Source organism: Dermacentor silvarum, chromosome 6 (genome assembly GCF_013339745.2).
Source record: "Dermacentor silvarum isolate Dsil-2018 chromosome 6, BIME_Dsil_1.4, whole genome shotgun sequence".
NCBI lineage: Eukaryota > Metazoa > Arthropoda > Arachnida > Ixodida > Ixodidae > Dermacentor > Dermacentor silvarum.
The window spans coordinates 170,162,891-170,182,720 of NC_051159.1; the positions used below are offsets into that span (position 1 = coordinate 170,162,891).

General features: G+C 50.4%; 2 protein-coding genes across 5 annotated transcripts in view; one reads left to right on the forward strand and one right to left on the reverse strand.

Moving 5' to 3' along the window:
- LOC119456390 (zinc transporter 2-like) overlaps nucleotides 1-5,362 on the reverse strand; it is a 58,397-nt gene extending 53,035 nt beyond the window's left edge. The window contains 1 exon segment of the mRNA XM_037718119.2: nucleotides 4,502-5,362. Coding sequence (XP_037574047.1) covers nucleotides 4,502-4,624 — 123 coding nt within the window. The 5' untranslated portion in view covers nucleotides 4,625-5,362.
- The window catches only part of LOC119456389 (zinc transporter ZIP10-like), a 91,471-nt gene that overhangs the window by 28,224 nt on the left and 43,417 nt on the right, over nucleotides 1-19,830 (forward strand). Inside the window, exon 1 of one of the 4 annotated variants that reach the window (XM_037718114.2) lies at nucleotides 5,491-5,889. The exons of the other annotated variants lie outside the window; for them this stretch is intronic. The gene's annotated coding sequence lies outside the window, so the exon portion shown is untranslated. Of the gene's footprint in view, nucleotides 1-5,490; nucleotides 5,890-19,830 lie in introns of those variants that run through there. 4 annotated transcript variants of the gene reach the window in all.

The following is a 19,830-nucleotide window of genomic DNA, read 5'->3' on the forward strand; positions in this document are numbered from 1 at the left end:
TTTTTTTTATATAATTTCGTGACGCTTCCGTTCGTATTCCGAGCGGTAAATTTTGCAAGGAGGCCTCTCTATCTCCACTACAGTATCTGAAACTACGCTTTTTACGCGGTCTAAAATTTTGTTGCAGTTGCCCTTTATCCGGAATAGTGTGCCAGCTAAGGATTAGGGTGTTCCAGTTAAGGATTGTCAGGACTTCAGTTTCTTTTTTTTTTTTTTTTTTTTTTTTGCAGTGCTCATTTCGCGCATGTAGTTGCTTCTGGCGTTAACCAACATTGCACTTCGTCGCTGCCTTGTGTCAACAGGCGTGATGTCGACTATGTGTAATTAGTGGGAGCCGCATGTATGCCGAGTTCGTAGAATGCCGTGTCAGACAGGGTTGGCGCAAACCCGACCGCATTGTCATGCGGCCGCTGCAGCCCAGAGACTGGCACGATGTGCGGCAGGGTAACTCATTGGCATTCAAACGTCGACCACTTTTCTGGTTTTAAATCCGCCGCGTCTGCGTGTCTCCTGCAAAAGCCAAAAGATATTCGTGTAGGAAGAACGCGTCCTGTCCATTGGCGCATGCACGAAGACAGAGGCTTATTTTCGCTACGAGAATGAAGGCGTCGAGTTTAAAACCTACTTACTATATAGGGCTTGAAGGGCTTTCAACTCCTACACGTACCGCTCCAAGATTGCGACATATTGTGTTGTAATTTACATTCGATATTGCTTCGCCAAAGTCGTTGTGTGGTTTTCGTTTCAGACGTATATTCTGTAGGAAATATCCTCGCCCTCATAGAATATATATAAATAAATGGGTGGGCTCTATTTGAAAAGCAGTTGCGTTCGCAGGCCGGGCACCGAATTTCCCTATTCGGCACTTTTTTTTTTTTCCTTTGCGTGCGGCCTGCTTTCTCTATTTTTGCAGTTTCTTGGTGTCGTTTTGTGTGACCGTCGTACCGACCGTATGCGACTTGCACACCGGATGGGCGCTTTAAGGACGTATGGTTATGATTGTTATGACACCTTCTAGCGAAGTTGCGCCTTCTAATTTGCACAGTCCTTACGCGCTTTGTTTACCCTGAGGCCCTATAGGGCACATTTCATACTCGGCACTGGCGAATCCAAAAATAGAGGCCCTGCTCTGAACCCCTCCTCCCCCAAGACATACCGACACTGCTTGGTATTCGTACGCTGACGACATTGGAGGTTGTGAGGTGTTCCCCAGACTATGCGTTTGGCGCCATGCAGTCGGCTGTGTTTTCACCAGCCCGCAAGACCTCGGTGCCCTTTAATAGCACCGAGGTCTTCGTGCTGCCCTAGGCGCGTTAGCCATCGCTCAAATATAATCCGTATATCGTTGCATGATGCGCAGCTGTCGACGCGGCGCAGCGCGCACAAATGGGACACGCAAGTGACTCGGACAGCCTTGAACTTTTCTAGAAACGCTCCTGCTTTCTGCCTCGCGAAAATATCGCACCTTTCTTGATTCTTATAGAGGCGTCAAAGCTTACATCCACGTTGCATTCACACGTAAGCCGTACGCGTGTTTTTGTGACGGAAGGCCTCTTATCGCCATTTGCTGAGGTGCGTGGTAGCGGCCTCTCGAAATCGCATTCGGGTCTTGCAGTGCCTGCCGCGTAGGCTCAGCAGCTGTTGGTGAACACGCAATTACCTTACAATTACTACGGTGCAGGGGCGTAGCCAGAAATTTTTTTCGGGGGGGGGGGGGGGGGGGCAAGCTTCTGCTGTCCTCTACGACACGTGATCGATAATAAATATCGGTAGTTTAAGCAGACTCTATACATGTATATCAAAGACATGGGACCCCCCCCCCTCGCGTGTGTGTGGGCTTGTGAAGAGATTAAGTAAAAAAATCACAGCATATCCACGGGGTCACCTCGGAAACGGCGGTGGTGGGTTCGCCTGGCGCGAGAAGTTGGGTCACGCCAAGCCTTCGTTGCCGCACCTCCGGTCGCGCGACGTTGAATACTATCGCGAGTATTGCTGACAGTACGTTTTAGTGCCACTCTTGTCGTAGAGCAAGGGCTGGTTCTTGGTCGCGTCGATCAGCATTACAGTCTACACTTTTGGTGCCATGTTCAATTTTACGACTGGTTGTTTACATGCTAGTGTAACTTCCAGTGAAGCAGAACGACTTTCCGCCGCGTTTCCGCTTCGCCATGGCGAAAAAATCGGCCCGAGACCGATTTGGCTCGCAGCCTGTCTTTCTGCCTGTTTTGCCGCCTAGGCGGGCGGATTTTGGCAAGATTTTGCCGCTTCCGACAGCTGCGAGAACAAGTGTGAACGTAGCCTAAGATCCTGCGCGAGCGCGGCCTAACCGGCACCTGAAGGGAAGCGGCGGAAATGTATACCGGAGATTTCGGCCACCTGGGGTCTTTAACGTGCACCTAAATCTAAGTAAACGGGCCTCGAGCGTTTTCGCCATCATCTAAAATGCGGCTGCCGCATTTGTTGCTTCACTTGTTGAGCATTTGTTGCTTCAGAATGCGGCCGCCACATTCTCGCCCAAAACTTCAGTGTCAAAGCCTTGACAAACACCGTGACAGTTTTTTCCAAATGCATACATGATTCGCTGTAAATTACCAACGCAAACGGAAGCGCCCAGGAATGAAATTGTGATAGTAGCATCGGTTTCATGAATTATGTCAGCGCGAAGCGACGAGAACAAAGGGTGCGTAAGTGGGGGGGTGCGGAAAAAAAATTTTGGGTGGGGGTTTGATTCCCCCCCCCCCCCGCCCCCCCCCTGGCTACGCCCCTGCTACGGTGGACGTAGTTTTCTGGTAATATGGCGTTCATAAGCGGTATAGTGTATCCTGATATTTCTGAGAATCTTAACGGAACCTCATGTCTCGGCATCCCTCCCAGACCAGCTGCGTATATTCGGCATACAAAACAAAATCTCACCTCTGCAGCTTCGCCTGATAGATGGCGCTCTCATGAAACCTCTGGGACAATATATCTATTGGTAGTCAATGAATGAATGGTTGGGTGGTAAACATGAACCACGGATCTCAAGGGGCCCATAATGAACGCAGCAGAAGGGTGAAAAGAACAAGCGTGGTAGCATTAGCCGCCACCCAGTTTCAAAGGCTGGGTGGATGGGTGTCTGTCGTCGTCCTAGTAGTCTGGTCTGTTAATTATGTTTCGATTTCGGACATTTGGCAGCTTGGCTCGTTTCTTTAAGTCTACGCAATCGTTCGATTTCAGCAACAAAAAGAATTGCTCTTAAGGTTAATGCTGACAATGTCCATACTAGGTAATTCGGTGTCAGATTATACTGGCCCGCTCCGGCCATCATAAAATGAGAGGAAGTACAAGATCGGCTCGGCCCGACTGATGGCTTTAGAGCACTGTATGGCTGCGGAGGCTCGTGTAGTTTCTAGCAATATACATCACAAATAGAAGCACGCCATTACATCGGTTGCCTTGCTCGGAAACTGTTAGCCTGCTCACACGACCAAGGTCACTACATATATCAGTGGCAGCCCCACCGCATCATCGACCTTATTGTGCCAACGGGCATATCAAACCAGAAAACGCTTCATCGGTTGTGCAGCTGCCTGAAAGTCGAGCTGTACGACAAAACGCGGGAACCGAAGTAGGCACGCGGCAGTATACTGTAAACTGTAGCGTACAAAAGTTCATTCATCGTTCTTTTTGTGTCAAGTGTCGCGCCGAATGCCTAAATGGGAAAATAGATTGGATAGTTAGGAAATTGATTCTAATTTGATTTCCGATTCTCACTTGTTCAGGGCCTAGGGGGAGTAAACTGCATTTTGGTCTACGGTCGCTTATCCCCATCAGTACGTGCGGGTAGAAGCGGTGAAGGTAGAAGGGGAAAGGGTGAAGGAACACTTTCTTTTTGGCACACTGTGAACGAAAAAGTTTGGCCTCGTTTTCTGCGCGCCAGTGTATTCTGACTTTTCCCTATCACCATCGAGTGAGCTTCACTGCATGCGCCTACATTCGGCGCATCGTCGTTCTGGAGTAGCAATATATGGCATCGCGGCCAGGCTGCGACATCTCCGGTGTCTCATTAAAGACAGCATCTCTGATCTCTTGGTGATGTGTGCTTGTGAGAGGCTGCGAAAAAGTTTGTACCAAATGCGCTGACCGTCTACAGTCGGCTGTCCTATAATCTACCTGACGGGCGCGACAATATTCGCCTGCAGTAGACGCCTGCAGGAGAGAGGGCGTCCTGCGGTTCTGGCTGTAGCCTGACGCTGCAGGAGCGGGAGAATGAATGAAATCTCTTGTTTAGTAGCGGGTGTGACGAGAACGGCGTTGAATTAAGAGCTGTTTAGTGAACGGCAGACGGTGTTGGCTTGCGCCACCCGTTTGTCTCGTGACACGTTCGAGAGAGGGCGTCCGGCGTGGCAGGCTGTGTCGCGATCTGAGCGCACGGCCAATGTAAAGGAGGCATTGGCACGGCAGGCGAAGCACACCTGTGTTCGTCAGTACGTCAATAGTACGCACGTTGTCACTGACTCACCCTCAGGGCGTCGTAGCGCGTTGTCCCCACCAGGCGGTCACTGGGGCTTGCGGTCGCGCTGCCGTCTCGCATCTCCATCATTGCGTTCCTCCCATCGTAGCGTCGTTCGCCAACGTGTTGCATCCGCCGCGCCGGTGGTTTGTCGCAGCGACGCTTCGAGATGCTGCTGCTCAGTGACCCCCTGGAAGTGCCGAATTTGTCGCGTCCTGCGCCCTGTGTGAATCGCCGTCTGTGGGGCGGGGTATTCGTGTATACCCCCAGCGAACCCCCGTGGAGAAATTTCCCGCCGCTGTGTTTAGATGATCTCGGAGAGAGATGGAATCTGGCCAGGGCTCAAAGATCGAAGAGGATACCGTTTCACTCGCGAGAGCCGTCACTGCGCCGTTCGCCACGGCGGCCGCTCGCTCGATCGCGGATACAGCCCGGCGCGGCAGGAGGTAGCTCGTGTTGTCTACAGCTGTCTATTTGTGCGTGCGCACTCGTCCGCCGGTGATGTTTTAGCGCGCCCGCATCGGCTGCCTGTGTGCGACTCTCTCTCCCTCCTTCCCTCGATCGCTTTCGGCATTACAGGCGGCGGTGCTTCGTCCACTCGTCGTTGAGGCTTGCGTGAGCGCCGTCTCGATATTTGCCACTGGGCGTTACATTCGCGGTTCAGCAGGTGCCCTTACCACCGCACTGACCGACCGACTGACGACGCTGTCATGGTTTCTCGGCATTCCTGCCGCCGCACCGAAAGTGTTGCGCCAGCGTGAGCGCGCGGACGACACATGACACGACGCCTGCTGCGTATGCGTTTCCCTTTTTTTTTTTTTTTTTAATCGGACTTCCGCTTTCGTTTTACATCGCCTCGTCTCTCACACACTCTGGCGTTTCCGAACGCCCTTTGAGCTTTTGGTCTGCCCCCCCTCCCCTCATCAGCTTGTGCGCGGCACGGTCTCGACAAGCGCCAGAGCGCGCGTGCTCGCGGTGACGTTATGGGGCAATTTGAAATGTCGCCTCCGCATGCACTTTCGCGGCGCGCTCTGTGCGAGGCTCCTTCCTGCCGGCGCCATATGCCGGCGCTGCCGCCGCGTGTTTGTTGCACTGTGCAGGCTGTAAAGTGTGGCCTTTCTTGTCGCTTTTGTATTGGGCTGACAAAATATACCGTAGGCGCCGGCGCGCACGTGGTTTTCTCGCATAGACATCGATAAGCGGCAGCTGTTCTGTGCAACGCCTACGAACCTCACTCCGGCGACATTATGGCGCGGGCATTCAGTCGCCCAGTGCGTTTATGTGCGGTGGAAGGACCGCTCACTGCAGTGACTCGACGACGGCCCAGTAGTGCGTCTCGGGAGCGAGGATGGGCCAAGCCACGGGCCTTGTCCGATACTCAGCCTCCACGCTGACTGGTAAGCTGCTCAGCCGCGTCCAGCTGTCCGGGAACACGTGCTCGCCCTTTTGTTGTGCGGCGTGGAGCCGCAGTCAAGTTTTTTGGGTTTCTCTGTAATGAAAGCAACTAAAGCGGAAGCAAATCGAAAGATGACACGCCGACCTTATCTGTAGCGGTCGCGCAATGGAGATTTTCTGTGGGTTAACTCCGCGTAAGTGCTTAGTTGTTTACCGTTGTGTCAGTGGATTCTCGTACGCTATCCTGCACACTGTGGTCAATAGACCGAATCCCACCGACCGATTCTGGCGCAGCGCCGGTTTTCCGAGTAGCACTGCCCCATCTTGGTTGTATCACTGGTCAACCACACCTCGCAGTTATTTCGGGTCGTCCATGAAACACGACGTTTGTTAGACCTACGCTGAACCCCAAATTCATTTCACCTGTCAAAGTTCTGGATTAATTACAGCGAAGCACCGTGCATCCTGTGAATTTCTGTGATCCGTCTTGCGCGTTGGACTCAATTTGTAATTGGCAAGGCTTGATCAGTGATTGCGTTATGTGACATGCATTACTGCGTTTATGTGTCGGCCTATGGTTTTGTAATTGTTGTTGATGCAGCGCCGGAAACTTTCGTGCCCTAATGATGCTTACCTACAGGGGTTTCGCGCACGACTTGCAGACTTCGGTGACAGCGATATCTAGAAGTTCTTGGGTAAGCTAGGCGGCGTTTTTAACATAAAAACGCCAAGAGCCAATCATCACCAAGTCATCAATAGCCAATCAATAGCTAATCGATAATTGATCAACAATCATAAATTCCGGAAAATTTTGGGGATGACTTGGTAGTGCTTAGCCTAGCCCAGATATGTAGCCAATACCTTGCGATAGCCAATCGATATCCGATCAATAGCTAATGGATAATAGATCAATTATTCATAAATTTCGGGAAATGCTGGGGATGAATTGCTAGTGCTTAGCCTAGCCCAAATACGTGGGCAATTAATACCTTGCAACAGCCAATCAATACCTAATCGATAATCAATCAATAATCAATTAGTTCCGGAAAATTCTGGGGATGACTTGGTAATTCTTAGCCTAGCCCAAATACGTGGCCAATACCTTGTGATAGCCAATCGATGGCCAATCAATAGCTAATTGATAATCGAGCAATAATCAATAAATTTCGGGAAATGCTGGGGATGACTTGGTAGTGCTTAGCCTAGCCCAAATACGTGGCCAATAGCCTGCGATAGATAATCGATAGCCAATCAATAGCTAATCGATAATCGACAAATCTATAAATTCCGGGAAATCTAAGTACACGGGTGTTTTCGCATTTTGCCCCATCGAAATGCGGCCGCTATTCGTCCCCGTGTTTCTTCTTGCGCTGTCTATTACCAGTACCACCTATTCATTCGTTGGGATCCACGTCTCTTGAAACTTTCGCTCTTTAGAAAACACATAGAATCCGAAGCCTTCGTTTCTTGTGTGGTTGTTGTAGCACCCAGGAACACAGCAGGTCAATCCTTCCATCGCACGATGGCTCTACACGAACCATAAAAATTGCCAAAAAGCGTTCGGAAACAGGACGCACAGGCACTCCGGGCAGCTGGAGCGGCCGGATGACTACAAGTACCAGGATGCACCGCGGCAGCGGTGGCGTCGTGAAACTGGCCGGTGGGATCGGTCTAAGTAAAGACACGTTTTTATTTGCGCTTAAATGCATCGGTGATCGACATAAGCATCGCTTTATTTCGTCGTATTCCATGCGTACAACTTTACTTTTGAATTACGCTGCGCAGTAATTTCGCGTAGCTGTGCAGATTGTATGGCTGAAAGGAAGCTCGTGCGAAGCTCCGTGAAATGTGTGGTCGTTGCGCGGTTGAGACCAATGAGATAAGGGAGGGGGGTGCAAGGCTTGATCAATTGAGCCTTGACTCTATGCACTGAGCCTATGCAATTAGCTCTACGTGTGCTAATGTTCCCCGTTTAATGGCCGAATGCGCCTTCGGCGCGTCTCGTGGAGTCTATGGAATCGATTCTCGTGTGTGTGTGTGTGTGGTGTGTGTGTGTTGTGTGTGTGTGTGTGTGTGTGTGGGTGTGTGTGTGTGTGGGTGGTGTGGTGTGTGTGTGTGTGTGTGTGTGTGTGTGTGTGTGTGTGTGTGTGTGTGTGTGTGTGTGTGTGTGTGTGTGGGTGTGTGTGTGTGTGTGTGTGTGTGTGTGTGTGTGTGTGTGTGTGTGTGTGTGTGTGTGTGTGTGTGTGTGTGTGTGTGTGTGTGTGTGTGTGTGTGTGTGTGTGTGTGTGTGTGTGTGTGTGTGTGTGTGTGTGTGTGTGTGTGTGTGTGTGTGTGTGTGTGGACAACGATATGTGTTCCACTGGTCTGGTCACGCACATTCCGAGACGCAGATCTTCATTCAGTTCGATAGTTAATGCCACTGCGTTTGCTCGTCACCGTTTGCTACCACCGCTGCCCCTTTTCATCCCTTTGGGTGTTTTGATGGAGTCACGATTTCCGGCTGCGTTTCGCGCCAAGCACATCGCGCGACGATGTTTGATATTCACATCGAGGAGGAATAGAAGTTCGAGACTTCTGTTACCAGGTGCCTGAGCGGCCCGAATGCGTCGTGAATTCATGCATACATTTCTAGCTCGTGCTTAGTTGCTCTGCGGGACCGCGCGAAATTTTATGCGCTAACCGCGGCTGCCAAGGACAGCCCGCGAAATTAAAAACATGACAAAAAAAAAGTCTCTATCATACCTTGGTGCCATGTTGGCAAGGCGGTGTACGTGTGCTATATACGATGGTAACCTTACTGCAGACATACGCTCAAATTCGATTTTGCGATATTAAGACGCAACAACCTGCTCGTTATAACAGTTATCGTTGTAGCCGGACTGACATTATTACCCGGTAATATTTGTTCGCGCTCCCGTAAGAGAAGACGCTTGATTTGGTGGAGCGTCAGAGCAGCTTATTTACTAAAGACTGTTTAGTCTATACATATGTGTACAATTACCGTCGTACTTAATTCGCGCACGCCTTAAGCCCCTTGATGCTTCTCGTGTGGAGAGTGCTGGACATTTCTCGTTGAGGTGCGTTGAATGTGCTAGCTTAACGCGTTTTCCTTTACAAGGCTTAGATATTTGCTGCTTACAGCCCGTGTTTGTAAGCCTTGCGGCAAGTGCGTGTATACCTGTATCTCAGCGTTGAAGAGACCGCGTAGTACCAAAGCTGAAAAAGAAATCACCTTCATATCGGCGTTCAACTTTCCGAGGTCCTGTTGCTGCTTGATGTACGTAAGTGGAGGATCCTCCGAAATTTCTTTTGCGATATAGGCGAGGCTTGACGGCTAGATGTGTCGCATCATGTCGCCTAACATTAGCTGACGGTGATATCTGGGACTGCATGAGATCATCCGCCAGTATACGTATCTCATTCAGGGCATTTTACGCGTATACTACGTCTCACATAGGCCGCACAGTTTGTTTAGCGATATTTCCTGTTTTATTTCGTCTGAGAAACGGTTTGCCAGACACCAAAGTTTCATTGCTGTATCCGTAGGCGGTGGTATTATCACCGATTTGTGAAGTTTATTTCTGCATGGAGTTAGTGCGCAACTTGGTACTGCTAAAATGGCCGCTTGTCATAAACGAGATTTCGTTGTAAGCGGATTTCGCTGTACCAGTATTCCCAGTGCTAAAAGCTTTGTCTTTACGCAGGTGATGCTTTTGCAGTAAACGGCTAGCATGCAGATGCTAGCACGTCCGCAGCCACGTACGAGTGCATTTTACCAGACGTCTGTACTCCGTTGCATTAAAATACAGCGAAGTAAGCGCATGGTAAAAATGCATTCGTACCAAGTTTCGCGGTCACCTTCTTTTCCTTCTCGTTTTTTTCCTTTTTCTCTCATTCATGCGTTTAGCCGCGCTGCTTCAAGGCTTGTTCGCATAGCACAAGCGACGTCATTGCCCAGTGTAACGGAGGAAAAAAAAAAAAAAGACGCCTGTATATTCTATTTAATGCCGCGCAAGAATGTACTTCTATGGTTCTCGCACGTTGGCGTGTGCATAATGGATACGCCAAGTGCGGGCGTCTACATCTATTGAGCGTCCTTGTGTCGCTACTGTCTTTCGGCAAAACAATGTCGGGAAGATTTTCTTTCTTTCTTTTTTCCTAATTTGGAAATAATGATCTTGCAGCCTTCACGTAATTTCTTTTTTTTTTTTCGTAGCTGCCAGAAGACGAGTATTTCCTAACGCGGCGATTTACCCGCTGCGTTTTGCAGCGGGGAATTCAGAGCTATATATATATATATATATATATATATATATATATTGTACTGAAGTGTCGCTTCGCCGCCCGACAGCTAGTCATCCTTGGCCACGTTGTTTCGAAAGATGGTGTGCTTCCAGATCCTACCAAAGAACTCCGCAGCTTCATCGGATTGTGCTCATACTTTCGCCGCTTCATCCGCAACTTCGCCACCATAATAGCGCCTTTGACGCAGCTTCTCGCGGGTAGCCACGACCTCTCGACCTGGTCGCCACTTTGCGATGCCGCATTCACGACACTGCGTCGTCTTCTAACCTCACCCCCGATTCTCCGTCATTTCGACCCCAGTGCACCGACAGAAATTCACACGCATGCTAGTGGTGTCGGCACTGGCGCTGTTCTTGCGCAACGAAAGACTGGCTTTGATGAATACTGTCGTTGCCTACGCCAGCCGCGCACTGACGAAAGCGGAAGCCAACCATTCCGTTACAGAAAAAGAATGCTTGGCTATCATTTGGGCTATAACTAAATTCCGCCCTTACCTCTACGGCCGCCCATTCGACGTAATAACTGACCATCATGCCCTCTGCTGGCTGTCGTACTTAAAGGATCCTTCCGGTCGCCTCGCTCGATGGGCGCTCCGCCTCCAAGAGTACGACATTCGAGTGCTGTACCGCTCTGGCCGTAAACATTCGGACGCGGATGCCCTGTCTCGCTCCCCTGTGTCAGGCCAGCCCAATTATTCGAAGGTACCAATATGCGAGTCCTCCCTCACCGCCGCGGGACATGCTTTCGGAGCAGCAGAAGGATCGATGGATTCTCTCTATGCTGGCTTTTCTGTCCAACCCATCAGCGCCTTCCTCTGACCGTACACTGCGTCGCTAAGCACACCACTTCGCTGTTCGTGACGGACTCCTATACCGCCGTAACTACCTCTCGGACGGCCGCAAATGGTTTCTCGTGGTCCCACGGCATCTGCGTTTGGACATATGTTCAGCCTTTCACGATGATCTGCAATGCGCACATGCAGGAGTACTAAAAAATGTCAGTTTCGCCCTAAGGGCGAAGCAATGAATGCGATAGCAACACAGCAATCTCATACGAAGTAAGGTGAGCGGCTTTGGTAGCAATATGAATTGTAGTAAACATGAGCTGATTAAGTAAGCAGGTGTGCTGCGGCGTAAGTAGACCGACATGAAGAGAGACGCGATGACCAGGAGAAGGCGCGTGTGAAACGGTGGTGTTGATGAGAAGCGCTTCCCGTGGGCAGCGCGTGCGAAGGGACACACCTGTATTGCTACACTGCCGATCCGGGCAGCATTGCATGTGTAGCGTGCGTTGGAAAATGTGGCCCGACTATTACTAACTGAATGAACAAGCGTGGTGTGAGCGCGCACAAACAAACATGAATAGATCACACTGAATGACTGCAGACAACGACTGTCAAAACGCTGGCAGCGAGCCCATACGCCGCAGCGGGCGAAGGTACGTGTGGTCTATCGCTTCAACGGAAACTGAGCGGCGAATGCACGGCGCATAAAGGTCAGAGCCGTGTGTAGATAAGAGACGGTGCGGACGAGCGACGAGCGCGGCTGTTGGCAGAGTAGAAGTGGACTTTCACCGAAACTCGTTTCCAAGTACCAGGGTCCCTACCGTGGGGTCAGTCAAACATATCCTGTGAACTACATGATAGAACCCCTTGAACCACCTTCGGATAAGCGCCGCCGAGGGCGCGAAATCGTGCACGTTCAGCGGTTAAAGCCTTACTTCGACCCCCCTGTGCTATCCTGCCCGTAGGTCGCCGGGACGGCTCCTTTTCTATATATATATATATATATATATATATATATATATATATATATAGTATATATGGGTGTTTTCTGTTTTCTTGCGAAATGCAGAAAACACCCGTGTACTTAGATTTAGGTGCACGTTAAAGTACCCCAGGTGTTGCAAATTAATCCGGAGTCCCCCACTACGGCGTGCCTCATAATCAGATGGTGGTTTTGGCACGTAAAACCGCATAATATTTTTTTCTTGTTTTCTTCATTTTCAAATATCTGAAGGTGTGCTTCTCCTAGTAACACTCCTGCTGCATAGGGGAGGCCATGTACTGTGGAACGTCTGGCTTTAAACGACATACTTCGAACTCAAAATGACAATAAGACCAACAAAAAAGTCACACATATGTAGTAACGACGATGCCAGTGGTTCTGCGCTGGTTCTAAAGCTCTCTTGCGTCATCCTAGACACGAGGCGTGCCTTGGCAGAAGCGTAAACGTTTTCGGCTATGCTAATGCTCGAGATTGCGCCGCCTTTCTCTTGATGCGTAGCGCATTCAGGCGACGTGACCGTCATTGCCTGCTACTACCAAAGTGATAATCAAAACATATTAACCGCAACATATGCATCCATGAGAAAATAAATACTAAGGTAAACACGGGAGAACACGTTCCTTCTGTGTCCTTCCTAGTAGGATTGCCAAATATTTGCATAAACTCGTGACAGGGGAAGGAGTGCGGATGCCGTCTGCCACCATTTCATGCATGCCGTGCCACATTTCTGGAAGACCGTCCAATCTCTTAAAACTCAAGCAGAATTTCGCTATAACTGCGAGCTCCTTGACGCGTTATTCCACACGCGCATTTCTGTCTGCTTTCTCGCGATAAACTCGCTGACAATTAATAGGGAACTCTCTCCGCTGCCAAGCTACCTATATGCACTAAGAGGAAGGACAATTGACCTCCAAGCACCGCAGTCTTTGGTAGTTCGAAGCCACTCGTTGTTTTGTATTCTTGTGGCACTCCTAGCTGCGCCTGTGAAAGGAGATCCAGCCAGCTCTTGATTCTCACCAGAAATGAATGCCGGACAAACACTGTCCCTACAGTAGTCCAGTCTGGACTCCGAGTCTTTTTCATAAACTTTCGGGGATAGTCTCACGAAAGGAGGGACGGTTGGCAACCCTATTCCCTAGCAGCGTTATGCTGCGCTTCATCGTATGACGAAACATTTGGAGGATGCTTAAGCTTCACCTTTAAGAGCACAGAACGCGATAGCATTCAAAGATCCCTGGCTGCTTATCAGGCTTCCCGGCAACTGCAGCTTTCCTTTTTTTTCTCCAACTTCGCGTCTGCATGCGGCTGCCGTACATGGAGGCTCCCTAGGCTGCCGTAAAGTAAAAAAATCAAGGGGCTTTACGGTGCCGAGGAGGCGAGCGCCGTCTGGATGGTATTTTTTGCAAGGAGAAAACCGCGGCACGCCGCTGTACGAGTGGTAGAAATGCTGGAAAATGGGCTTGTTTCAGTTTCCGCGTAAGAGAATTGTTTTCTCGTATATTCAAATTACAATCCGACTCCATCACGTCTGTAGGTTGTGGCTGCGTCGTACTTTACGATTTTTCTGACGCATTTTACTTTGAGAAATTCGATTAGTTCACCAGCGCCTCTGCGCCACGCGGAGGGCCTGCGTGGTCGGGTTGGTTCGGGTTGATTTTCTTGGCCACGGACGCCGAGACTGACGCCGGAATTTCTGCGACACGGGGCCTTTAACGCTGTCGCGTTAATGTACCGGCGTGTTAAGACTCCGTATCGTGTCCACCTCACGACTTTCTTGACTCACTGTCTTCAATGGCATCACAACTGGCACAGCAGCTAACGCCATGAAGTGCGCCAACTTAAGCCATGAAGTGCGCCAACTTAAGCCATGAAGTGCGATCCGTGAAGGTTATGCTTCGTGGGAAAAGTCGCGTTCGGCGCTTTCTCCAGAAAGCCTCGCATAGCCCTAAAATGTTTCACAGTGAGCACAATCTCGTGACTCGACCCGCAATGGAATATCTGGAACGTTGCCTCCGAGGTTTGGGAAATATGTCTGGACGTAGTTGCCTCAGATTACGGGAAAGAACGAATGAGTGATTTCCTCGGCTTATAGTATACAACTTTTAACGCAGCTATTGTGGGCTGGTGGGTGATTTTACGAGTTACAACCTAAAGAGTTCCAGAACTTCACTGCCGCTTACAACTTTAAACGTGGTTCTGACTGCAGGTTCCAAGCTGCCTGTTCGGGATTATAGTCCGCCGGTGTTGACCCTGGGCCACTGCCATCTTGTTGACGTCATTCGAGTTTGTTTACTGGTATCTTGGCACGGTTTCAAATGGTATTCAATTTTCGTCTCGTGCCTCTTGACATTGAACTCATTGATGGTTAGGAAATCCCACTCGCTCAAGGACTATTGTTTAAAAGCACGTAGGAGATTTTGAAACATGAGCCGCGCTGCGTATGCGATTTTAATGCGTCTTTCGTTCAGCCTTAATTCAGTAGACATTTGGGCAATATTTGGACACAGTGTCGGTAGCTTCGGTAAATTAGTGCCTACCGTTTTGGAGGACTCTCTTCTGAAGCTAATCAATAAGTTATCTAGTCAACTGATCGGTATAATTGACGGGAACGTACGTACAACTTCGGCATATAGTTGCCATGATTTATCCGATGTTCTTACGCTGTTTGTGTTCTCTGTAGATCAATGGATGCCGCTTTCGTAATATTGTTTTTAGACTGCAAAATTCATTGTTTTGAACGGCTGAAATAACGTGATCAATCACGAAGTTTTACGCTGGAACTCCTAGATTGTTTGGAAACGGAATTCAACCAGGTTGTTCGGAGATGCGCTGGGGCGCAGAAATCGGGGGCATGCCTTCGCAAGGTCAGGTCAGCTTGCACCATTCTTCTCGAAATTTTGGGGAAGACTCTCAGTGGCTGGCCTTTTATGCGCTCTCGACGTAGACTTAAGCGCCAGCAAGTCAGGCTGAATCTTTTCCCGTGTTCGCCATTTTGTGGGGGACGTACGGTCCGAAAAAAAATGTGGGGTTTTACGTGCCAAAACCACGATTCTGATTATGAGGCACGCCGTAGTGGGGGACACCGGAAATTTGGACCACCTGGGGGGTTCTTTAACGTGCACCTAAATCTAAGTACACGGGTGTTTTCGCATTTCGCCCCCATCGAAATGCGGCCGCCGAGGCCGGGATTCGATCCCGCGACCTCGTGCTCAGCAGCCCGACACCATAGCCACTGAGCAACCACGGCGGGTGACGTATGGTCTGAGCCCCGCGCGTTGTGGCGCTACCGCATGACGGGACACCGGGCGCTATATACAACAGCGTTGCCACTCCCAAAGAACGACGCCTTTTCAGACGGCGTTATCTCTCTCTCTCTCTTCCTGTCGTACTTAATTTATGCGGATATATTTCCTGATCCCGCGGGGGTCGCGCGTGTCTGGCTGGTGACGTGGCCTGGTCGTGTGACGCCGTATCCCCGTGCGCCGCCGGGCGAACCACTAGGGGCGCCTTGACCTCCACGCGGTCGATTTCGATATCGCACGCGACATCGCGTCTCCTGCTGCCGTCGCGGCGCTCGTAAAGCGCGCGCCGCCGGCATGCTTTCCCCGGCGCAATATATGCCAGCGTGGCCCCGAGCTTCCTGGCCGAGCCTCGTGACTCTTGAGTGAGGTCGGCCGATAGAGCACTTGCCTTGAATCCGAGCTCGCCCTCCGCACACTTTCTTATGCTGGTCTCGTGCGCCGATATGTCGCCTTTTGTTCTTGGTCGTCACGTTGAGACCGTCCATGGTTCTATGTTCGTTTTTATCGTTTTTTTTTTTCAGCACCTTTCCGCGGTATTGCATGCCATCTTTATCGAAAAAAAAAAAAAACCCACGAGAAGACATCGAAAGCGATGCTGCTGGATGGAACGTACTCCCGCGCGCAGGGCGTTCAAGCCTGTCCTGTTACTACTAAGATTGAAAGGAGAAAATCGTCATTCACACGACGGTAGCGCGTAGCTACATCGGAAGCATCGCAGTTGAAGATAAAATTTTGTCCCATTCCGGAGTTCTGACCCGGGACCAATGCGTTCCTGGGTCGGTCGCTCTGCCTGGTCGTTTGTGAGTGCGAGCGCGCCCCAGAAATGCGTTGGTCTCGGGTTTGATTCCCGGACCAAGTCGCCATTTTTTGTTTTGTTCCCTGAGGGTGACACTTCTATTTTCATTTCGCGAATCTTCCTCCACATTGCAAGTTTCCGCAGGACTAATCTGCCGTTGTCGAAGCTTATTGTAGCGCGCGGTGTCGACGGCAGGAAGCAGTGCGAGCACACTCCTTCGAGATCGGGCGGCGCGCGCTGCTGCGTGCGCGATCTCGGTGGGCGTTCTCGGAGTGGACAGTAATGACTCGGCTTTCGAACGCAGTGACAAGCACGGTGTAATGACAAGGGCTAACGGGACTTCTCCGAAGTGAGCTCCGAGACCACGTTCCGTGTTATAATTTTCTGATACAGTTGCTGGTTTTATAAATGCAGCTCTATTGGCAGTTCGCGCTGCGGTGCGCTTATTTCTTCGCGAGTTATTGTTCCGATGCCTCGATGTTGTTCTGCTAGCAGTTTTTGTTTGACCGATTCTTGTTCCTGCAACTTGAGACCTCGATTGTATTGATGCCGAGCTCGTTTCTTCGTGTGGCTGAACCATAGCCTGTATACTTCTATTTGCATTGCTGCGCTGCTGGTCGTGGCATCGGCCGTCCCTTTCTTACGACGTCCTCGGCTCTGTGCATTCCATTAACTTGACGCAGTCGATCAAGTTTCTTGCGTAAACGTTTATAATATGACACCCGGCAACCTACTGGCGGATGGTGGTTGCACCAGTTGAAGTGGTTGAAGCGTCTTGGCAATGCTGTGCTCGTATCTCGGATCTTCGATTGGCAGTCGTTATAGTCTGTGATGCGACCCCCTGAAAGTTTCGATGGTCGACCGCGGAGCATGCTGCAGCAATGACACCATGGCGAACGATGGTTGCAAGAGGGGGGAAAAAATAGAATGTGACTTCGAGCATATACCTTTTGGTTAGGTGCGACCTGTTGAAAGTGTATTAGAAACACTGAATATTAATCGCTGGGGGCGAGAGTCAGAAGCGCTCGCTTCATCCTTAACGAAATGGCGGGAACAGTGGCGCCGTTTGCCCCGAGAGGATAAAACACAGGCCTTTGAAACTACGTTTCACCATATCCCATAGCGACAAGTGGAAGAAATTTTACTTTCAAGAGTGCAAGGGGGAGCAGGGAATTTACTTTCACTGCTGTTGCCGCCTGCAGTGCGCCAAGTCTCTGGACATGGCGTCGGCACAGCTCTCCTGCGACCGTGCGCGAGTGCACAGTCACTGTGCAGTACGGAGCCGTGCCAACTGGCCGTGCGCCCGTTATAGCCCGGGAGGCGCGTACTGTATGTACTCCCGGGCTTCTCCAATAGTAGCGTGCAGCGAAGAGCTAGCAATGGATGCGACAGATGGCTTTAAGCGATAGTGTAGGCCCGCATGCTTCCGTGTGGCGCGTGCGTGCGTGTGTGTGTGTGTGTGCGTGTGTGTGTGTGTGTGTGTGGGGGGGGGGGGGGGGGGGGTGGAGGGGGTGTACGACCGTTTAAGCCAGTTTTAAATTAGACGGACGCGATTCGAAGACGGCACCGCTTCTGCCGAGCACACGCCTCGTTTGATGCAAGGCTCTTCATTGTGACGAAGTGTGGTACGCCGCATTCGTATGTGCTTTATCATTTTACCTGACTGGGCGACCCGCATTCAAAGTTTGCATCGACGGGTGAACGTATAGTGTAAACACGGTGTTAACTTGTGCATTCGTTTGATGTACAGATTGATAAGGCCGGGCTTAAACTTCATACGCGGGTTTTAGAAGTGTACTTGGAAGTGAAAGAAAAAAAATTCCTTTTAGGTCATAGTGAAGGAGGAAACTGACCATATCTAGTGTCGCCAGGATTAATGAGCTGCGCTCATCTGGTTTACTGAATATTGCATCAACTATGTGATATTCAGTCGACCGTGCACACATGCGAGGTGATAATTTTTAAGTTTTGTCGGTATTTTTAAACATCGCCTGCGGCAGATAGCATAATTCTCTTCTCTGAGCTGGTTTATTCGAAGAGACTGACACGAGAAATCCAAACAAATATTCAACTAACAAAATTAACAAAATGCACTAATTAACTTATTGATTACTTTACGGCACATATTTCAATTTACGAATTGTAGCCGGGCGAAGAACTATCCACTTGAAATCGATGTTGGAAACGCTTTCACATAACCTTAGCAACAGAGGTATTGAGTATGAGGCAAGCACTTACGCGCTATCTTCTATAGCGTTCCACAGCCCTAGTTTCGTAGCAACAGCACTAAGCGGCCCATCATCGTCACACTCATGCCGCACTGTGAGACATTCGGAAAGCACGCTTCTCTGCACACCAAAACGCTGCGGCGACGTTGATGTGCTCAGGAGCAAAGCTTGCTTACCAGGCACGCTGGTGGAGCGTTGCTAGTTGCACCAGTATCGCAAGCAAGGACGCGCCGTTTGAAGATGGCTGTTGTCACGCACCCTGTGTAAGTACTCCCAATAACAAAAGCTTCCATAGCAAGAAATCCTCGGGGTGGGGAAGAAAAAAAAATCGCAACCACTACATCCACCTCGAATCGAAAGGTGTCGTTGGTACTTCCCCGCATGACCACCACATTAATGTTATCCACGTAAGTCTCTGGTTGTGTGGCGAAGTCACTAGGTACTTTCTTTTTAGGTGCGAAGCACCTTAGGGCCGAGCCTTGTCCCTCGTCGTCGTCCGTAGCTCTGGTTTGCATGGAGTCCGCTAGGGGCGCTGCGGTTCCCGACGCGCGCTCTTTCTCTCTTCAGCCATGTTAACGGTCGGTTCTGATAACGGCGCGCCCGCTATGGATGAAAAGGCGAGAGTGGTGGCTCAACTGCAAGCGGAGTCGAGGGCTCGCAAAGCTGCTGCAGCACGGCGACGCAGACAACAAGCGGATCTGGAGTTTAGGGCGCGGAAAGCTGCAGCAAAATGGCAACGCCGGCAAGCGGACCCGGAGCTGAGGGCTCGCGAAGCTCGCGCTTGAACCGAGCATCTTCGCCACCAACCTCAGGTAGAGAACGTTTCCGGCGTTTTGCCGCCGCTTCCCGCGCTCTCGCCGCCTCTGGGTCCGCTTGCCAGCGTCGCCGTGCTGCTGCACTGATCACAAGGCAGTCTTATAATGAAGGGAAAGCGAAGTCCGGCACCTCAATACCATATACGACCAATAAAACAACATTGTATATACTGTGCACATGTATTGCCACTCATTTGCATGTTCGAGTGGGCAATGTACGGGGGATTCACGGTTACCCGAATGATCCCCCGGTGCTTCGCCCACTCATCATCATTCACTTCGTGGATATGCGATGTTTTTATTTCTTTAATTTTGCGAATTCTGTGCGTCAAAAGCTTTTGTGTAATCAAATGTCATTTTGACGGAGACCGCTCGAACTTGCGTTTATTGGTCAGATATCGCGTATGAGTTGGTCAGCTGATGGAGATCCTTCATTCATTCTTTTTTTTTTTCTTTTCCTTAAAATTTTACTTCGACTACCACGCAAGATGATAACGTTAAATTAACACCGTGCTGTGTGTCGTTACCCACATGTTGCAGGGAGACGTAAATGAATGGCCGCCTCTTCCTGCAGGCCATTTTATAGCTTTCAGTAGGGAGGCCTTGTCATATCGAAGATGGCGAGCTCTTATCCGGACGCTCTTTTCACTGGTGCGCAGGGCGTTGGCAACGCGTGCGCTTAACGTCAGGCGCGTCTGCGCATGCGACGG